General features: G+C 43.5%; 1 protein-coding gene across 4 annotated transcripts in view; it reads left to right on the top strand.

The window, feature by feature from the left end:
- The window catches only part of Cracdl (CRACD like), a 126,374-nt gene that overhangs the window by 67,728 nt on the left and 36,722 nt on the right, over positions 1–21,924 (top strand). For all 4 annotated transcript variants that reach the window (XM_057751422.1, XM_057751419.1, XM_057751420.1 and 1 more), the window contains exon 2: positions 15,801–15,880. In XM_057751422.1, the coding sequence (XP_057607405.1) occupies positions 15,811–15,880 (70 nt within the window). In that variant the 5' untranslated portion in view covers positions 15,801–15,810. The remainder of the gene's footprint in view (positions 1–15,800; positions 15,881–21,924) is intronic.

Genomic DNA, 21,924 nt, shown 5'->3' with positions numbered 1-21,924 from the left:
TTCCCATGTAGATTAGATCTATGTAAGTCTCTCTTAGTGTCCTCATTGTTGTCTAGGTTCTCTGGGATTGCTGGTGGGAATGCAAGCTGGCACAGCCCCTTTGGATGTCATTGTGGCGATTTCTCAGAAAATTAGGAAACAACCTTCCTCAAGACCCAGTAATACCACTTTTGGGTATATATCCAAAGGATGCTCAATAGTGCCACAAGGACATGTGAGGTAACCCAGACCCAGAAAGACAATTACCACATGCACTCACTCATAAGTGGTTTTTAAACATAAAGCATAGAAAACCAGCCTTTCTTTCCCTTTTATTTGACGCCTAGGACTGGAGTTGTGACCCTGTGGTGATTTTATGTTTGATATTTGAAGGAGCTGCCAAACTTTTCCAAAGCGACTGTGACATTTTCCATTTCACCAGCAATGAATTCATGTTCTAGGTTCTATTTATGCTTTCACACATGTCTTGTCCATGTCTTTGATTACAGCCATTCTAATGAACAAGTAGTAGCTCACTGCGGTTTTGACTCATGATTTGACTAATGACTGGTGTCATTAAGAATATTTTCATGAACCTCCTCTGTACAAGTTCGTGTTCACACCCTTTGGTTTTAAATGGACTGCGTCGAATAGACTTATGTAAGAATTATTTATGTATCTTGTGTCTATTCCCTTATCAGATACATGATGGGCAAATACTTTCTCTTTACACTTTGATAGTCCTTTGAAACAGCCTATTATTTTGAGGAAGTCAGATCTTATAACTCTGCCCTTTTTGTGTGCTGAATGTCACATCGAAGTAATTATTACCCAACAGTAGATTAGACATGTTCTTCTATTATCTTCTAAGAATTTCATATGACTTTTGGCACTTATATTTAGCTCTGGGGTCCCCTGTATGTAATGTTACGCATGTTGTGAGGTAGGAGTACAGATTACATTTTTTTGCATGTAGATATCTACTTGTCCCAGCTAATTTGTTGAAAAGATTTCCTTTCCACACTGAATTACCTTGACATCCTTGTTAAAAATAGTTGGCTGTTGTAGTATGCATTTGCATTTGGCTCCAGTTTCTAATCTCTGGGTTTATATCTGTTTGTCAGTTCGGTGAAATCTTATTACAGTAGCTTTGTAAATGTTTTGAAGGTGTGTGTGTGTGTGTGTGTGTGAGAGAGAGAGAGACAGACAGACAGACAGACAGACAGACGGACGGACAGTATTGTGTAAGGTGTCTATGCTGCCTTTGCCTTTGCACTTGGAGACCAGAAGAGAACATCCACTCCCTCAGAGCTGGAGTTACAGGCATTTGTACTGGGTGTCGGGATTTGAACTCTGCTCTTTATAATTGTGCAGCAAAGACTCTCAACCTCCGTGCCATCTTTACAGCCCCTTTGATAAGATTTGAGAGTGTAGAGTAGTGAGTATTTTATTTTTAGTCTTATTTTTTAAGATTGTTTTTTACTATTCTATGTTTAAAAACATTTTTATAAATGGAGTAATATAATTGATCATAATAGTTGTGTATTGTGAATTTTCCAGTATTTGTTCTACCAATTGAAAGAGAACCCTGGTTGTGGAAGTCACCATTATAATTGAATCACCTCTCCATTTTATCAATTTTTTGTTTCAAGAATATGTGGAGATTCTCTTTTTTAATGTCTTAATCTTTATGTTTATAACAGACATACTATCTTGATAGAATGATCATTTTATCATTATTAAATGACACTTCTTATCTAAAATTTTCTTCTAAAACCAGTTTTTCTGAAACTAATATAGAACAATTATCTTGGTCATTTTCTTGTTTAATTTTCTATCTGCCTTCCCTAGCTTTTGTTAGAAAACATACTGTGTTCTACTTTAACCCTTTCAAGTGTATGTAGAGTTGCTATGACCTTGTGCTGTGTCCTGGAGAGTCTTTCATGTGATCTTTAGGAGGCTGTGCATTCAGTTGCTATGTTTTCTGTTGCCAGGTGGGGTGATCTGTAGAGTCCTGATCAGTCTAGTTAATGTTGTTCTTCAAGTCTTTTATATCCTGTTGGAACACTGCCCGTTTGTTCTATCAATTATTAAAAGTCAGGCACTGACCTGTACATCCATATTTATTGTAGCACTTCCATGCCACTGAGTGAACCTAGGTGCCAGTCGACAGATGGGTTGGCATGTGTGTGTGTGTGATATATTTTAATGGTGTGTGTCCATCACACACACCATTAAGAAGAGCAAAGTCACATTGTTTGCATGAAAATTGATGTAACTGAAGCTGATTGTGCTGCAAAAAATAACATGAAAGATATGTGTGGTTGCATGTCTGTATTCCCAGCACTTGGGAAGTGGACGCAGGAAGATCAGGAGTTCAAGGCCAGCTTCAATTCTGTGCAAATTAGATGCCAGCTTAGGCTACAAGAGATGCCACCCCAACTCCCAGTACACACACACCAAAGCACACACACACACGCTCGCATGCATACACGCACACACTCTCACACAAAAGTCAAGTATAGTGTTTTCTCCTGTATGAAGACCCTTTTAGAGGACATAGGAATAGAAGGAGAATTAGTAGGTGGGTGGAGTTGGCAGGTGCATGTGGCTGATGGCAAGGAAATGATGGCCGCAATATTTTATGCCCATGTCTTCACGAAACCCCTTTGTTTGTGCAATTAATATATATGAATAAAAGTGATTAAAAGGCAGGTATTGCAGTTCCTAACTGTGATTGTTTTCTTTTCTGTCTTTTAAATCATTTCAGTCAGTTTGGACATCATGTCATGAAAGGCTGTATTAGATCAATATACATGTCTTTTGTTTTCCAGATAGCATAACAATTTCATCATTATAAATTGTCCCTCTCGTCTTTAAGAATGTTCTTATTTCAACATTTGTTTTGTCTGCTGTTCGCATAGCCACTGTTGACTGTAGGATATGGCTTTTTATTTTTAACTTACTTATGTTTGTGAGACTAAACTTGTTTTTATTTTAATTTAATGAATTCTTATTTTATGTGTATAGGTTACTTGTCTGCATGAAATGTTTGTGTACCACTCAGGTGCCGGAGGCCAGAAGAGGGACTCAGATCCCCTGGACATGGAGTTACAGATGGTTGTGAGCTACCATGTGGGTGCTGGGAACTGAACCTGGAACCTTTGGAGGAGCAGCCAGTGCTCCTAACCATTGAACCATCTTCCTAGTCCTAAACAAGATTTTTTAATGTAGTCTGGTAGTTTCTCCCTTCTGAGCGACTGAATCCATTTGCATTGAGCCTCACCACTGACATGGTTGGATGCCTTTGCCTCTCCTTTCTCTTCAGTTTATTTCATGGTACTCTGTTCCTCTGTAACTTCACTCTTCCTGAGTGAGTATCAGCTAGCACGCCTCTGGCTTCTGTACTAATTTTTACCTACATTTTCTTCGGTTATTTTTAGTGGCTGAGCTAGGCCTTAAAATACATCTCCTAACATGCCAAAATCAGCTTGAGGTTCAGGTTCATACCAGCTTCATTCTTCTGTTTAACATATGTCTGTGTGTGTGATGTGTGTGAGTGTGTATTCATGTTCACGTGTGCAATGTGCATATGGAGTCCTGAGTTTGACACTGGAAATCTTCCTCCATCACTCTGTCTGTTTCTTTCTTTGTTTTTCAAGACAAGGTTTCTCTGTGTATCCTTAGTTGTCCTGGAACTGGTTCTGTAGACCAGGCTGGCCTCAAACTCGCAGAGATCCTCCTGCCTCTGCTTCCCAAGTGCTGGGATTAAAGGCATGCGCCACCACCGCCCCCACTCCTCCATCATGCTTTACCTCATTCCATCTCAGCTAAACCCAGAGCTCCCCTGGACATCTGTTCTAGCTAGTCACCTTGTTCCCGAGATCCCCTGCCCCTGCCTTCAGAGCACTGGGTTTGCAGGCAGCCTCCCCACACATCCAGCATTTGCATGGGCTCCGGAGACCCCAGGGCTCTGTCTTCGTCTTCCCATCTTCCTGCTTGCACATGGATTGATTCGCCCGTGGAGCCATCTCTGTAGACCACCAGCTTCATTCTTCGTGGTTCAGTTCCCTCCCTCTTTGTTATGTATGCTATTATTGCTGTACAGAGGCTGCATCTATATTTGTAGCAAAACTAACAATTGCAACATAATAAGAATCCTTTGTCTTTTAAAGGAGCTAAGAGGAAAGAAAACAAAAATGAATCTATGGAGAAAAATGTACGTGTGTACATGCACACACACACACACACATTTTGGGTTTCTCATGTCCTCTGAGGCAAGATCCTTGTCTCCTCACTCATTGCAATTGTATTGTTAGGGGGTGGATAGCCTCCCTTGCTGGGGGTAGAGGACTAAGGATCATTCCAACATTGCTGTGGAAAGTACGCTTAGACAGACATGCAACATGGAAGGATCTATTTACATCGTAGGTTCTAGAAGAGGGTATGGCATGCTCTGTGTGTGGTCATATGGGGATAGCTTGTAGGAAACAGGCTCCGTCAAGCAGTTGAGGAGTTGAGTGTGTGTGGCCCTGCACTGGAGAAGATTTGTCTGTCTGTTGGGATCTCAGTAGATCAGGGGGTGACAAGAAGGAGAATGTGTCACATGACCCAGCCTTATCACAGTGATTCACGTGGTCGCCAGGGCTGGCTGGTCACAGGTCAATTGTGTGACTGTTGAGGCGTCAGGAAAATAAGTTTTTTAAAGATTTGTTTTTATTATTTGTGTATGTGCATTCGCACTCGCGCATGCGCACATGAGCGCAGGTGCCCGCCAAATCCAGGTGAAAGTATCATATCCCCTGGAGCTGGAGTTCCAGGCAGATGTGAGCCTCCTGCTGTGGGACCCGAACCTGGATCCTCTGCAAGAGCTGTCTGTGCTCTTGATCACTGAATCATCCCTCCAGCCTCTGCAGTTTTAAAAATACAACAGCTTTATCCTTCTATTCCTCCTTTATTCTGCAATTGTCAAATATGCTGTTTCTATGTGATGCAGTCCCAGTAATAAGTTTTCAAATGCCGTTCTGTACAGCTGCTTTTTAAATCAATTAGAAGAAGAGGGAAGAAGACTCATCCAGTCGTATGTTTACTGTTAGAATTCCCTACCGAATTATTTTATTAGCGTTTTATGTTTAGCGGTCTGTGGTTTTGTGTGTGTGTGTGTGTGGGGGGGGGATCCATGTTAGTGTCCCCTGTTGCTTTTAGCTTGAAGAACTCAACAGCGATTGTCGGGGAGGAGCGCTCGCAAGAAAGTATTCGGTCTTCATCTTAAAGGCCTCTATTTTATTTCAATTTCAAAAGTTAGCCTTTTATTTTTATAAAGTGTACATGAGCGTTTTACCTGCAATATGCCTGTGCAGCAAGTGTATGTAATGCCCACAGAGGCCAGCAGAGGGAGTTTTATCCCTTGGAACTGAAATTACAATGGTTGTGAGCCCACATGTGGGTGCTGGGAATCGAACCCCAGTCCTCTGGGGGAGCAGCCAGTGCTCCTAACTGCTGAGCCCTTTCTCCAGCCCTACCTCCATTTTCGAGAGATAACTTTGGTAGATATGGGGTTGTTAGTTAGCACTTTTTCTCCTGGTGCTTTAAATATGTCATTGTCCTGCCTTCTGGCCTGGCCTTGTTTCTGTTGAGAAAGCAGCTGTTAATTTTGCCATGATTCCTGTCTTTCTTATTGGGTTCACACTTCCCGTCTTGTCTTTAGCGTCTGTGTTCAGACTACAGTCGGTGTGGTACAGATTTCATTACTATTGCTTTATGTGGGGTGTGTTAGGTTTCTTTGATATATAGATTGTTTTTAATCAAATTCAAGATTTTTGCCATTATTTCTCAGGACCATCCTCCGTTTCCTCTCCCATTGTACCCCTACTCTGAATGTGGGTGTACCTAGTAGGGTTTCAGATTTCTTTGGGGCTTTTTGATTTTTTTTTTCACTTCAGATACTCTTTATTGAGGAATTTTCAATCTTGATTATTCACTCTTCCAACCCAGACCTCTAATGGAGCCCTTCAAATAATAGTTTTTCCTTTCATTTATTTTTTTCAACTCCAGGTTTTTAGTTTGTTCAGTTTTATAACATTTCTCTCTCTCTCTCTCTCTCTCTCTCTCTCTCTCTCTCTCTCTCTCTCTCTCTCTCTCTCTCTCTCGTAGGCTTTGTTTGGCCCCACCCCTAGCTCTGTCCCTCTGTTTCTATTTGCTATTTTGTGAGTCATTATTATCATCTTTCATTTGTTATTAACCATGCGTGTGTGAGGCTGTGTGCACAGTCTCCATGTTTGCAGTGGCTGTGGTAAAGGCTTGTCCGCTCAGCCACACCCATGCCCTCTCAGAGGCGGCTTCTGTCGCCTTCTCCTCCATGTGAGCCAGGCTTTCCTTTCTCAACGGTGTGGGCTCACTGTATTCCTCACGCCAGCACCCCCAAATCCCCGCCTTTTCTCTTTTCTAATAACTTCCAGCACCTTCTGTTGGCTCTCAGGACAAACTTTAAAAGATTCACGTGGGCCTGGAATGTCCCCACTTAATTTTTGGGTAGACTTGCTGGTTGACATTTTGCCTCATTTGCTGTGTCGGTGTTTATCTAATATTTCTCTGGATGTCCATGCCATTCATTTTTATACAATTTGATACTGATCGAGAGAAGGCACTATGTATATCCTAAGAACATTATTTTAAACAACCATAATTATAAACATCAGGACTTTGGCTTTTGTTATTGACCCCACAGCATATATTATGTCTACCCTGGAATAGTCCCTTATCTCGCTCCTTGACTCTGCTGAGCTTTTCATATTGGAACAATTCATTTATATAATGTCTCTTGCTGGGTTTACCTAGTGTTACCTTCTCTCTTACTTGCTATTTCATCATTGGCCACTGTCCTGGCTTCCTTTCAACACGTCCATTCAGGTCAGTTGCCCAGCATTAGAGGAGTGAGTCACTGCCTTTAGTTTTTTGGGTCCTAGGAATTCTTTATATACTGGATGCAAGGGAGTTTATTTTGCACATTTTTTTTTGCATATACCTCCCCACCTCTGACTTTACATTTTTAATGTCAATTTTCATGAGCAGAAAAATTTCATTTTGATAAAGAGTAAAGTATGTATTTGTTATGAGTTTTTAATGCATATAAAGATATTTTTGTTTATATTAATATCAGGAAAGTAGATGTCTATGCTTTTTTAGAAGTGTTACGTATGTTTTTCTTTTATGTCTATGTCTCTTTACCACTTGTATATCTCTTCTTGTTCCACATTACTTTTTTTTCTTTTTATTCATGTTTTTGTTAACTTATTTGTGTGTAAGTGTGTACACATTCACATATGCGCACCACAGCCCACATGTGGAGGTCAGAGGACAACTGTGGAATCAGTTCTCTCCCTCCGCCGTGGTGGCCTGGGAATCGAGCTCAGGCTGTCAATCTAAGCATCAAATGCCTGTCACCACCAAGCGGTCTCACCAACCCTCCAGATTTCTTTCAAGCTTTTTTTCTTTCAAGCTAGCTAAATGTTTCAGTGTTCCATTTTATTTATCTTATAGCTTTTTAATGAAACTTCCTTGTATTAAATCTGTAGTGTTTACTCAGGGATTGCAATATTACTTTTTTTTTTTTTTAAGATAAGGTCTCACCATGTATCTCTGGCTTACCTGAAACTCACTATATAGGCCAGTCTGTCCTTGGACTCAACAAGATCCACCTGCCTCTGCCTCCAGTGTGCTGGGATTTAAGAGGTGTGCCACCACACTGGCTGCAATATTAAATCTTTTTATTTACAATTTGATTTTATGTGTATGTATTTTTTGCTTGCATGCATGGCTGTGTACCACACTCATGCCTAGTACCTGTAGACACCAGAAGAGACATGAGATCCCCTGGCAGTGGAGTTAGAAAAGGTTGTGAGCTGCCATGTGGGCACTGGAAGTCAAACTCCAGTCCTCTGGAGGAGCAGTCAGTGCTCTTAACCAGCCCCCTCGGTAATTCTTAATAAAGCATTGTCTATATAGAGTTAATACTGAACCACTTCATGTAAAATGCAAGATGCTTGTGAGAGTGTGGCCTCATTTACCACCACACCTAAAAGGCATAGTCTCATATCTACATACCTTGATCACTTTCTTTAGATTGTTGCCTTTTTATATTTTTCCATGTACTTATCATCCCCACCATATCTCATTCTGGTTTCCTCCATACTAAAGAATTTCCTTGACATCCCCACATCTATTATGAAAAAATTCTTGTTTCCACTTGCCCAGCTATTTATATCTACACATTTATTTATTTACATATGCTTCATCACTGACAGATGACTTTTCTAGACTAGACACCAGGTCACTGGGTCATAGTGGGTTCTTTCTCGCTGTTTTGAAGATGCCATTCCATCTCCTTGTCTCATTCATTGGTGGCCACTCATATTGCTGTCTGCCTATCTAAGCTGGGTCATTCTCCTCTGAGTGCTGTCAAGACTTTGTCTTCATCTTTGCCTCTAATGCATGAGGTTGCATCCTACACACTCTGAGGGCTCTGCTCTGCCCGCATGTGAGCTAAGATCCTAACATTTCCCATCCCATCCGTACTTTATTTACAGTCTCTAAATTCCTTCTGCTTTCTTTTCCTCCTCCCCTCTCCTTTCCTCCTGCCCTTCTCCTCAGCTATCAGTTTCAATCTGATGTGCTCTCCCAGTAAATTAAAGAACATCTTTTTTGCGTTTTCCGTAGCAGTGTCTAATGTAAATGAATTATTATACTTTACACTAATCTAGAGATAATTAGGTAGAATGATATAGTACATATATTTTCATTGTATAAAGTATGTTTAAATTTTAGGTTAATCTACTTTAATGTGTTCGAGCGTTTTGCGTGCATGTGTGTGCGTGCGTGCGCTGTGTGCCTGCCTGGTACCTGCAGAGATCAGAAAAGAGCATCAGCTCCTCCTTGTACCTGTAACTATGGAGTTACCATAGTTGTGAACAACCGTGTGGATGCTGGGAGCTGAACCAGGGTCTTCTGCAAGGGCGGCAGGTGCTCTGGACCACTGAGCCTTCTCTCCAGCCCCACACGTCTTTGCTACTGAAGGGGAACTGTTTTCCTGTTCCTGGGACTCAGCTGCTCCTCTGTTAGCTCATCCTCCGTTAGTCCCATTGCCATGGGATACTGATGCTCTGTTCATGGTTTGTGGTCTTTTTTCCTCTCTGCTTCTAAGATGGTCGTTTCCGATGATTTATCTGATGCCTGTCTCCATTCTACTGTTGATATTTTTCAGGGGACTATTTCATTTAGGAAATGACACCTTTGTCTTTAAGGCTTACTTCTGTTTCTCATGTTCTTATGTTCTCTTTCAGTCTGAAAATCTTCTGTTTACTCCACATTTTTTTTTCAGTCCTCAAACAACTTCAATCAAATCTTTGTCTATTCCGTATGCAATCAGTCATTTGGGTTCACTCTCTGTGAATTAATATTTTCAGTCTGACTATTGGTCACATTTTACTCTTTCTGTATGTGACTAGCACATCTGGATTCTGTGGTAGACACTGGGGAAGCATTGTAGGAACTCTGGAATCAGCTATGCTCTCTGAAGAGTGTTGGTTTTGCCTACCACTCACTTGCCTAGACTCAACCTGTGAACCCTAACTCCTCTATAATGGGCAGAAGAAAATCTCCTCTCATTCTCTGCAGCTTCTCAAATGTTGTCTTCTGCCTCCTTCTTTGACACATCCCCAATGTATGTACAATTCACAGGCGCCAAGAACTGTGGGAAACGGCACCTAGGTGTCAGCGCTTCTCTCCAAGGTCTCGCCTCCCCCAGATCACCTGCATTTCTCCACCTGCACAGATTGCCCCGCCTTCTGTTCTTTAATCTCTTCACCACACAGACCTGAAGGGCCCTCAGGGTTAAAGTCCTAATTCTCCCTCAGCCACTGCCTTCATTCAAGATTGATGCTAGTCTAATACCTGCCTGCTCTAGGTTGCTCCTTGCTGCCTTCAAAATATTCAAAATACTAATGCACAGTTGATCCTTACCTTTGCACCCGCTTGCTGTGACGTGGGCCTCGCCACATTCACAGCGGCCTATCCCACCTTTGAAGTGGAAGGCTATTATTTTTCACAGTTTAAAATTCACGCTGGGAGTTACCTTCTGTCCGTGGAGCTTTCTGCTCACAATGCTGCTGCTCCTCAGAGAATAATACCCTTTCAGACAATGGCATGAGAGTTAGTGGGTACAGAGACCCCAATAAATACAGGACCCTGCCATGGGATGAAAAAGGATAGGAGGACTTGGCGGTGGTGGCACACGCCTTTAATCCCAGCACTTGTGAGGCAGAGGCAGGCGGATCTCTGTGAGTTCGAGGCCATCCTGGTCTGGTCTACAGATCTAGTGCCAGGACAGGCTCCAAAGCTACACAGAAAAACCCTGTCTCGAAAAACAGGGAAAAAAAAAAAAGAGGAAGGAAGGAAGGGAGGGAGGGAGGGAGGAAGGGAGGAAGGAAGGAAGGAAGGATGAAAGGAAGGAAGAAGCAAAGAAAGAAAGAAAGAGAAAGAAAGAAGAAAAGAAAAAGAAAGAAGAAAAGAAAAAGAAAGAAGGGAAGGAAGGAGAGAGAGAAGAGAGAGAAGGGAAGAAGGAAGGGAAAAGTGTAGGAGGGAAAATGCTGGAAACAGGTGGCTGGAGACCAGATTGCAGTTGCCTTATTGTTTTGTTTTAACCTAGCCTCCCCTGAGGCTGACAAATGTCTGCTGCCAGTCTTGGGGTGTGGTGTAAAAGGCCCAGGAGGGCATGAAAGAATCCGTCAGGGTGGGAGCTGACCTGAAGGGCAAACGCAAAGAGTTCCATCTGTAATTGCACACTTAGATGTCTGCACCTAAGGCACAGAACTTTTCCACTGGGTAGGTAAATTTAGCGGATTGGAACATTTAAGCGAACACATTAAAATGGATGCTTTGTGTGGACAAACGTACAGAATTTTTAGGTGAATTTGCAGCTCCTGATAGAGCTTAGCTGTTAGCTGGGGAGGAGCCTGTGGTCACAGTCAGAGTGGAGAGAAGGAGTAGGGCAGCCCCCCTACATTAAGGGGGAGCTACATTAATGGGACTTCGCTGGAGCCTGTGGGTGCCCACATTACACTAAGTACTGCACACTGCTGAGGGGGCTGGAGGAGACCTGCATCCTTGTGAGTTAATCAGAACTCCTAGGAGGCCCTTCAAGTCCAAATTTAGCCTAAAGAATAGGTTTTCTTTGATCGGGACCTAACAGCTGTCAGGAAAACAAGAGCAGGGGGTGGGGAGTGCAGATGCCTGTTATGGGCCCTGTAGGCAGAGAGTGACTTGAGTTAGCGTGTCTTCCTGTGGGACATCTTGCCCTAGTGTGGCTTTCCACTTGGCTTTACTGAGTCGGGGACCTAATCCTCACAAGGGTCCAACATTGTTAGAGCCTTGATGTCCCTCTCCGAATGCTCTTGTGATAGAGACACTTCTCCATTTGTGTAGTCTGTGGTGGACTCAGGGGCAGCCACTGCTCTGTGATGATGGACCTGCCCATCAGTTACTCTGCAGCAGCTTGAGTGAGGATTAGGATGCTCGGGTATCACTATTCTGTGACGGAGAGCAGTAACCCCAAAGTGAGCCATTTGTTTGGTTTTCATAAAATCATGTTGAGACACCTGCCCAGAGACACAGCAGTCGTGCATGCTGGGAGCAGGATTGTACACAAGCAGGAATACCTGGTGAAGAGTGAGCCGTGGTACCCACCGCAGTGCTCAGCAGGCTCTTGCTGTATGCTGGCTTCTGGGCCTGTGGTGGCTCTTCGTCACTGTCATCTCTGATGTGGTTTAGAATCACCATGAAAACACACCTCTGAGGGGGTCTATGAGTATGTTTTCAAAAGAGGTTTTAACAGAACAGGGAAGACCCATGAAGAATGTGAGTGGCACCATCCCATGGACTGGGGTCCCAGGCAGAACAGAGATAAAAAAAAAGTGGGCTGAGTTCCGGCCTTCATCTCTGTCTGCTTCCTGGAGTGAGCACAGTTGTGACCCACTCCCTCACACCCCTGTTGCCATGCCTTCCCCACCATGATGGACTCTGCTCTCAAACCATGAACTGAAATAAATGCTTCCTTCCATAAGGTGCTTTTGACAGGTGTTCGCCACAGTGATGGAAAAAGCAATTAATTAACTCAGGTCTCGTGGGGTTAAAGGTCTTCCTGCCCATCTTTTGCAAATGGGGAGCCTGAACCCAGTGCTGGTAGGTTTTAGAATTCAAATGCAACCCCAAGACATCCCAACACCCAAATCTTCGTCCTTTCCTATCGGTGGGAAGAGAGCTGGAGCGCAAAACCTGAACAGGTGTTAAGATCTGCCTGATGGAGTTCCATCATCAGTGGGCACTGCTGTCTTCCTGAGTCTGCGGGCTCTTGTGGCATCTCCTGGTACTCTTCATTAACCTCTAGGGGTTTAGAAGGAGCCACACGGGTGAAACTAGGTCCCTTCTTGTTCCCCCTCTATTTCTACCTGCTCCTGACCCCTCTGCTCTATGTGGGTGTATTACAGATTCATCATTCCATTTGGAAAAAGCAGGTCTGAGCCTTTGGGCTGCTCCAGGATCATAGGATAAAATCAGGGTGCCCTCTGCACACCTACCTATGGGGGCTCATGCATACTCTCTCACACAGCCATACATACCCTCAGTAATTCCCGTCATTGTCACTTTTCATCTGCCAGAGGTGACATTGCAGTTTCTGAGGAGTTATCCCTTCTCAGTTAGTTGGCACATCTCATCAACCTTAAGCTCCCTTTCTCAGTTGGAGAGTCCCTGGCAACCTTGGCCCTGGCATGCTGGCCAGATCCCAGACAGGGGATGTTTGGTTGGAGCCATCTCAGTGGGAGAATCTGTACTTTGAACTCCCTGGCTTCCCTCCATCCCATCCAGGACATCTCAGAGTGCACAGATGGGACCATCTCAGCACCCCTTCCCCTTCAGTGGGCAACACCTGAGAGAGGCAGGGACCATGCTGGTCTCATCTGTGACTGTACCCCAGTGGGTACCTGCACACTCAAGTGCCCAGCCAGTGTGAACATTCAGAATGAACGCTCTTCAATACTTCGGGCAAGCTGATAAACCAGCTAAGGTCCCGTGTGTTCTCATCTCCTGGCTGGAAAACAGCTCTCCAGCATGGCACGAGACAATTGGTGACATGCTGCTCTCGGTGTGTGGTTTGCGGTCATTGTGGTTAATGCCAAGATTGAGGGATGGAAAACCCCTGCACTTCCACCTTTCCAGCTCAGCGACTGCCCAGGCGGGTGATCACTCCACCCACCCTCACCAGGTTCACATTCCCCTCTGCCCTAAGGTCCTTCCTCCATAGCCTCTCACCCCAAGTCCCCTGGCAACTCCTCGGCTTCCAGTTGTACCACTGATCAATAGGCCATGCAGACCTCAGAGATGGCTGACAATGCTGACATCTTGGAGGCCTTTGCATGTGGGAAGGTGTGTCACAACCGCTGGCCTCTTTGGTCACATCATCTGTTACCTTGACTATGAACACAGAGAGTGGTAAGGAGGAGTAAAGTGGTACCCACGATGTGAGCAAGTGCCGTTGCCATCTCCGCCTCAATCTACGCACAGTGAGAGCAGGAGCGTGATGTTCTGTCAGAAGGCTTTTGATAGAACTAATGTTCACATCAGTTCTTTCCGAGAAGCCAAACTGCATGCAAATTGAGAAGCTAAGCTTTAAAAAAGGGTTTTCTTTTCAGCCTTTAAGAAATCAGCCAGAGAACTGAGTGATGAAATTAACTAAGAACACATACTGCTCTTGCCGAAGACTCCGTTCTGTTCCCAGCACCCATGGCAGATGGCTCACACCAGTCTGTAACTCCAACTCCAGAGGACCCAATACTCTCTTCTGGCCTCTGTAGGCACCTGATTGCTCCCTCCACCTCCCCCCTCCTTCTCTCTCTCCCCTTCTCTGTCACACACACACACACACACACACACACACACACTTTTAAAAAACAATAGGTGTGGGGCACTTGTCTTTAATCCCAGCATCAGGAGTGTACAGCTTTATATCAACTTGATACAAACTAGAGTCATTTTGGAAAAGTGAACCTCACTTGAGAAAACATGCCTACCAGATTGGCCTGTGGCAAAGCTTGCCGCTTTTTCTTGTTTGAAGATTAGTCTGACGGGGTTCAACTCAGTTGTAGTATGTGCCATCCCTGGGCTGGCATCTTATAGGAAAGCAGGCTGAGCAAGTCGTGGGGGGCAAGTCAGTAAACAGCACTCCTCCATGGACCCTGCGTCAGCCGACTCCAGATTCTTGTCCTGTGTGAGTTTCTGTCCTGACGTCTCTTGTTGATGAACTATGTTGTAGAACTCTAAACTGAAATGAACCCTTTCCTCCGCTTTTGGTCATGGTGTTTTATCACAGCAATAGAAGCCCTTTAAGATAGGAAGGAAGAGGTAGGCAGATCTCTGAGTTCGAAGCCAGACTGGTCTACATAGTAAGTTCCAGCCCAGCTAGTGCTGCATAGCGAGAACCTGTCTCCAGTGCTGGTGAGGATGAAGAGAAGGTTAAAAGAAGCCAGTCTGGAGGGGGACAGCAGCTCTAACATTTATATATATATATATTGGATTTTTCGAGACAGGGTTTCTCCATAGCTTTTGGTTCCTGTCCTGGAACTAGCTCTTGTAGACCAGGCTGGCCTCCAACTCACAGAGATCCGCCTGCCTCTGCCTCCCGAGTGCTGGGATTAAAGGCGTGCACTACCACCGCCCGGTTTTCTAACATTTATATTAAAGGCCACCTAAATACGAGTGCCAGCGCCAGCCCAGAGCCCTGTGTGTGCTTCTCTTCTTCTGTTAGATTTGTTCATTCTGTTCCTCTTGCCGTTTCACCACATGTACAAGCCAAACTCTGAGTTGGTTAATCAAACATTTGAACCTCTCTTTCTTCAGTATAAGGATTTATAGTCACTCCTAGTTTTGTTTGTTTGTTTGTTTGTTTGTTTTTTAAATAAAGCTTCCCAGAGAGAGTCTGCTGCACACAAAGGGACAGTGTGCTGTCTCGGGTTGGGTAGGGGAGGCAGGGATCTAAATAGCACTGATTTCTGTTTCAGGATTATGGATGAGGAAATCAGGTACTTTTGTTTAGGAAGAAAGCGAATCCATATGGGTGAAACGGTAATAGTAACAGATGACTTACTTGGACGTGATCTAGCGGCACGGATGTGGGGTGCAATGAAGGAGGATAATTTTACGTAGAGCTCACTGTACGTCTGTATTCGCTTGGAATTTTCCCCAAGTTCAAAAACAGAAGAAGGCTCAATGTAGCTAATAGTAAGATATTGTGTAGCTGTTCAGATAATACTTAGGAAGAATTTTAATCAAGTTGTATGCTACAAAAATCAGAAGTCAAGTGTCTTCGTGTGTGTGCACAATTAACAAGCGTCTGTGTAGAGGTTGGTTGGAAAGGCTGAAACGTTCGTTATGGTTATTTTTAGTTGGTAGGATCATGAGTGTGTTTTTTACTCTCTACATTTTCCAAACTTGCTAGAGGAAAAACAAACAATTTCTCACAGTTTCAGGGGAACTTTGAAAGTCTCTGACCTGCCTCTGTGTTGTGTTTCCTGTGAAACTGAATGAACATCAGTAGTTAGAAGGACCTGTGGTTGCTCCCCGTGTGGCTGTGAGCCTGGCCGGTACTGTCCTCCCCGCCCTTGGCTCTGACTTTCCAGAGTTATAGACAGGCAGAAGCCGTCCCCACCACCATGGCACTCATGGGTCACTCGGCTCCACGCATTCCTCTAACACGGGTTTCCTTCTGGTTTTAGTGAGCCGGACATGATCTCCACGAGGGTGATGGACGTCAAGCTTCGGGAGTCTGCTGAAGGCCTTGGGGAGGATGGCACAGGTGAGTTCCTCTCTCCCCTGTGCTGGGAAGAGACTGCATTTGCTTGGTGGGAGCCGGGTTTTGTGGCTTCCTGCGTGGAGAGGCGTGTTCAGTCCCCCAGTGTGCTTGGATATCCCCAGCCCTACGCTGACTCCCGGAAGACAGCCTTACCGTTTACACCACTTGGCAGCATTGATCTGCCAACGAGTTGAGGTTTTGAATATCCTTTTCCTTTTCCTGGAGGTAAGCATGGCCCTGTATTTGACTTGTAAGCAAAGAAGCAGGGGCTCACCCCGGAGCACTTGTACTTTGATGTCAGAAGCAGGAGAATCATGAGTTCAAGGCCTGGCTCAGCTACATATAGAGCCAAGGTGCCAGGGCTAAATGGATCCATTTATCATCCAACGCTTTCCAAAGGTGTACGTAGGAGGTTTTGTAAAGCGCAGGACGAGCTAATCCTCCAGATAAAATAATTACATCAAGAGAACCTTTGACCCTTCTCTTACAACTTTTACGGGGCCTTTATCTTAACCTTGGCGGAGCCAACTTCCATCACTGTGAGTCCTCACACTTCAGAACACTTTCTGATCCAGCCATGGGATTGCTATTTATGCCTTGATACAGTTGTGAAATCAATATTAAAAAACACTGATCTCCCTCAGTGCACATTTCCCTGGGGTTTCAGCCATCTCACTCACCTCATGTTGGCAAAGGTCTCCAACCTCTCTTGTTTAAATTCAGAATCCCACGAGTGATTTCCTTTGACTTAGGAAGAATAACTCCCAGTGCTACCTGCAGACACTTTACCCCAGTGAACACTGGGATTTCATATGTGAAGATGGGTTCAGTTTATATTAGAAACATTTTTCTGCTCATATTTCAATAGGTACCAAATAAATCCAAATATGAGGTGAGAGTATTTTAAGATTAGCCTTCAGTGAGGAAAATGGTCATTCAGACTGGCTACTGGGACACCGAATTGGTGCTTTTTAAAATAAGAAATTGTTATATAAGTATTTCACTCCTCCCACCATGAATATCTTCAGTAGATGCCAGTTTGACCCTCATAGGTCACCATGAGGAATCGGTCTTAGAAAATGAGAGAATCTAGGTATTGTAGTTTTGCTTGAAATAATAAGTGAATTGCTGTCATCAGACCAACTTTTCCTTTTTTAAATTTTGACAATTCTAGATAAGAAAATGATTTGGAAGGAAAATAGTAACTCAGAGAGATAGGTGGGAATATTTTCCTTTAGTCTTTTACTCTGAAAGGTTGAATCTCATTTTCTTGTGGGATAGAACATAGGGGGTGGGGAGAAGGCAAGATGCAAGACCCGAGGAGACCCATCTAAGAGAAGACTTCCCTTCTATGAGCTGCAAAGGTGGGGTGGATGTGGAGCTCAGATAAGTCAGCCTCCTGGAAAACTGTGCCTTCAGCGGGACAGTCCAGAGAACCTCGACCCTTGTACTTGGGTCAGTAGTGCTCCTGAGATCAGGCATCACCCCGGGTACTGTGCAGAACACACTGTCTTCTTGAAAGACTGTCCAACTGTCCTGCCTAGTCTAGGGCACTTGGGAGGTAGAGACTGGAACTTCGGGCATGGAAGGTCATCTGTAACCACATGGGAAGTTCAGGCATGGAAGGTCATCCGTAACCACATGGGAAGTTCAGGCATGGAAGGTCATCTGTAACCACATGGGAAGTTCAGGCATGGAAGGTCATCCGTAGCCACATGGGAAGTTCAGGCATGGAAGGTCATCCGTAACCACATAGGAAGTTCAGGCATGGAAGGTCATCCGTAGCCACATGGGAAGTTCAGGCATGGAAGGTCATCTGTAACCACATGGGAAGTTCAGGCATGGAAGGTCATCTGTAACCACATAGGAAGTTCAGGCATGGAAGGTCATCCGTAGCCACATAGGAAGTTCAGGCATGGAAGGTCATCTGTAACCACATGGGAAGTTCAGGCATGGAAGGTCATCTGTAACCACATAGGAAGTTCAGGCATGGAAGGTCATCTGTAACCACATAGGAAGTTCAGGCATGGAAGGTCATCCGTAGCCACATGGGAAGTTCAAGGCCAGCTTGGGATACAATAAGATCCCCGTCCAAACAAACAAATAAGCCAGAGAAGAGGGGCTGGAGAGGTGTCTCAGCAGTTAAGAGCATTTGTTACTCTTGGTCCTGAGTTCAATTCCAAGCAGCTGCGTGATGACTCACAACCATCCATAACTCTAGTTTTAGGAGATCTGATGTGTGCACGTGGTACACTTACACACATGCAGGCAAAACATACATATACATACGATAAAGTACAATCAATGACAGAAAAAAGAGAAGGGAGAGCAGGAAGGAAAGAAACAGAGAGAGAAAGAAGAAGGCATCAGCGATCCACGCTTCACAGATGATCCGGAACAGCTGCAAGTGTGCTATAGATGTCAGACTCTAACCCTTTCCAGAGAGGAGGAGAGGACATTCTTCTCCCCTACAATGAGACCAGATTTCTCAGATTCGACCCATAAAAGCTAATTTTATAAATGGAAACTTATCAAAATTTAAAACCTTTTCTCTGCAAAAACACTATTAAGAAAACAAAACTAAAAGTCACAGATTGGGAAAACTTTAAGTCAGACTGTTTAAAAAATATATATATAGCATATAGACTGGAGAGATGGCTCAGTAGTTAAGAGCACTGGCTGCTTTTCTGGAGGTCCTGAGTTTAATTCCCAGCAACCACATGGTAGCTCACAACCATCTGTAATGAGATCTGGTGCCCTGGCCTGCAGGCATACATGCAGGTAGAATACTGTATACATAATAAATAAATAGATATTTTAAAAAATTATAGCATACATTTGAAACTATGTGACATAAAATGATTAATAATAATAATAATAATCCCTAATTTAAAATTGAACAGGCACTTTAAAGATGGTTTACCTAAGAATATGGACAAATTGGCAGCATCTGTATTTATTATGTGATACAAATTAAAACTGTATTTAAACTAAATTAAAACTTTTTTTTTAAAAAAAAAAAAAACCTGACAAATACTGGTCATGATGCTGTTCCTTGTAGAATACAAAATGATATTTTGAAAGACATTTTAGCAGACCAGGCAGTGGTGGCACACACCTTTGATCCCAGCAGCAGTCAGAGGCAGGTGGATCTCTGTGAGCTCAAGGCTAGCCTGGTCCACAGAGCAAGTTCCAGGACAGCTAGGGCTGTTACAAAGAGAAATAGTTAAACACACACACACACCCTATGCTGAAGTATTAACCAAAGGGCAATGAAAACTTATGTTTAAGCTGGGCAGTGGTGGCTCACGCCTTTAATCCCAGCACTTGGGAGGCAGAGGCAGGCGGATCTCTGAGAGTTTGAGACCTGCCTGGTCTACAAGAGCTAGTTCCAGGACAGGCTCCAAAACCACCCTGTCTCGAAAAACCAAAAAAAAAAAAAAAAGAAAAGAAAACTTATGTTTACACAAAAACCTGAAAGTGACTTTATTCATGATTGCCAAAAGTTGTCTGGCTAGTCAGCCAAACAATAAATATATCTGTATAATGAAATATTACTCAGCAATAAAAAGGAATACATTATTGGTGTCTACTAATAATTTAAATGAGTTTCTAGGTGAAAAATCCAGAATCGAAAGGTGATGTATGTATGGTGACCGATCTGCACACTGTGACTTGACCCAGAACCCTTAAGAGCAGACCCATGAACAGCTGCATGTTAAGGATGGGAAGCATGAGGAAATGGTACAGACTGATGGCCTGCATCTGGATTGAGGGCATCATTGCTGCTCTACAGATGCCATAATTTAAAATAATTTAAATGGCATTGCAGATTTTAAAACAAGTGGATTTTTTAAAGTAAAATATACTTAGTAAAACTTCGGTGTTCAGAACAAGATCAGATTGCATTGGGTCAAGATCATACAGGGAATCGAATGGAATGCAGAGTGGAATGTTGAAAAGATGGGAAAAGACAAAGGTGGAGCAAAATGGTAGCCCGAAGCATGCATTCACACCTAAGTGATAGCCTGAAGCATTCATTTACACTAAGTGGTAGCCTGAAGCATCCATTCACACCTAAGTGATAGCCTGAAACATTCATTCACACCTAAGTGATAGCTTAAAGTACCCATTCACACCTAAGTGATCGCCTGAAGCACCCATTCACACCTAATTAATAGCCTGAAGCATTCATTCACACCTAAGTGATAGCCAGCAGCATGCATTCACACCTAAGTGATATCCTGAAGCATTCATTCATACTTAAGTGATATCCTGAAGCACCCATTCACACCTAAGTGATCGCCTGAAGCACCCATTCACACCTAAATGATAGCCTGAAGCATACATTCACACCTAAGTGATAGCCAGCAGCATGCATTCACACCTAAGTGATAGCCAGCAGCATGCATTCACACCTAAGTGATAGCCAGCAGCATGCATTCACACAGGCTCAGAGAGGAGATGATGCCCATGAATTTTCTAGGGTTGTTAAAAAATCAAACAACAACAAAGCAATAGCCCTGTCCACGGATTTAAGGTGCTCCGAGAGGAATCTGAGAGATGGTTCAATGCATTCACACCTAAGTGAATATTTGCCAGCTACTCTCGCAGAGGACCTGAGTTTGGTTCCCAACAAGGCCATCTGAAACTCCAGCTTCAGGCCATCTGGCACCCTCTTCTGGCCTCTGTAGGCACTGCGTTTGTACAAGCATACCTAAATAAAAATAAATTAATGGAGCTAGTGGTGGTGCACGCCTTTAATCCCAGCACTTGGGAGGGAGAGGCCAGTGAATCTCTGTGAGTTCATAGCCAGCCTGGTCTACATTAGCTAGTTCCAGGACAGGCTCCAAAGCTACAGAGAAACCCTGTCTCAAAAAAAATAAAATAAAATAATCTATTAAATACAAGAAACCCAGTGACTCCTAGGAGGGATAATTAAAGGGCAGTAAAAATACAAAAGAAAAAAATGTAGAAAGCCAAAATTCAAATTAGAAATCCAGTTAGTCCAAGGAAGGGAGGGTTACCTTCACAGGAACAAAAGGAAAAGTGGTGGCTGATTTCCTAACAACACGGTAGAACCCACAAAACTGTGGCTTGTTAGAAAAAATAACTACCAGCCTGGAAGGCCAATCCTGAGAAGGATGTGTGTCAGGACCGAGGGAGACACGTGGATATTGTCAAAGATCTATGTGTGCCACTGATACACCCTTAAAAGTTGTGAAGTAGAAATTGACAGCTAAAAAAACAACAACAACAAAAAAAAAACATTTCTCTTGCTCTCTGAAACTGTTAGAATGAATTTATTTTTTAAAAAAAGTAAAGATTTAAAATATAAAAACAAAAATAAAATGGCATGTCTGAGTTGTCATCTTTAAAACAGAGAAGAAAATGCATTGTTTTCTGAGTACTGTGGAAAGTCTATGGAAACTATCAATATGGTACACCGTCGTTGACTGAGGTTTCTGTCCTGCCTGCTTCCCACAGTTGTTAAGTCCCAAAGAAAACACACAGAGTCTCAGATCTAAAAAGGTATGGCCACGGAAACCAGAAAATACTTCTAACCAAATAATGTGTAGAACTTAGCAGATCTAGAGAGAAATATTTCCTGAAATGTATTTATTAGCAAAGCAGGGAAGCTTTAAAAAATTGTAGGCGTTCATCAAACAAACCTTTAAAAAATAAAATAGCAGGGCTGGACCTGGGGATATTGCTCAGGTAAGGCTCTCGTTGCATGCTGGAGCCCTGGAAGAGCCTGACTCTTCAGGAGTCATTAGTGTAGTTGACCGAGGAAGAAGGAGGAGGAGGAGGTACAAATAGTTAACCCTGGGCATGAGAAAGGAGGCACGGCTACAGAGCCTGTCCACACCCACCCGTAACAGTGTCTTAGTAGTAACTTTTTGCCAGTAACTTTGACATCTTGAGACACAGATAAATCCCTCGATATGTGAAACAGCAGAACAGACTGAAGAAGTAGACAAGCGGATCAGTCCTGCATCTTTTAAGAAGCTGGGTCACAGTGCTTAGGAAAGGAAGAAATCAAACCC

The sequence above is a fragment of the Chionomys nivalis genome, chromosome 19 (assembly GCF_950005125.1).
Source record: "Chionomys nivalis chromosome 19, mChiNiv1.1, whole genome shotgun sequence".
In the NCBI taxonomy this organism is placed as follows: Eukaryota; Metazoa; Chordata; class Mammalia; order Rodentia; family Cricetidae; genus Chionomys; species Chionomys nivalis.
The sequence above is the reverse complement of the archived record's forward strand: the minus strand, read 5'-3'. Positions and strand labels throughout refer to the sequence as shown.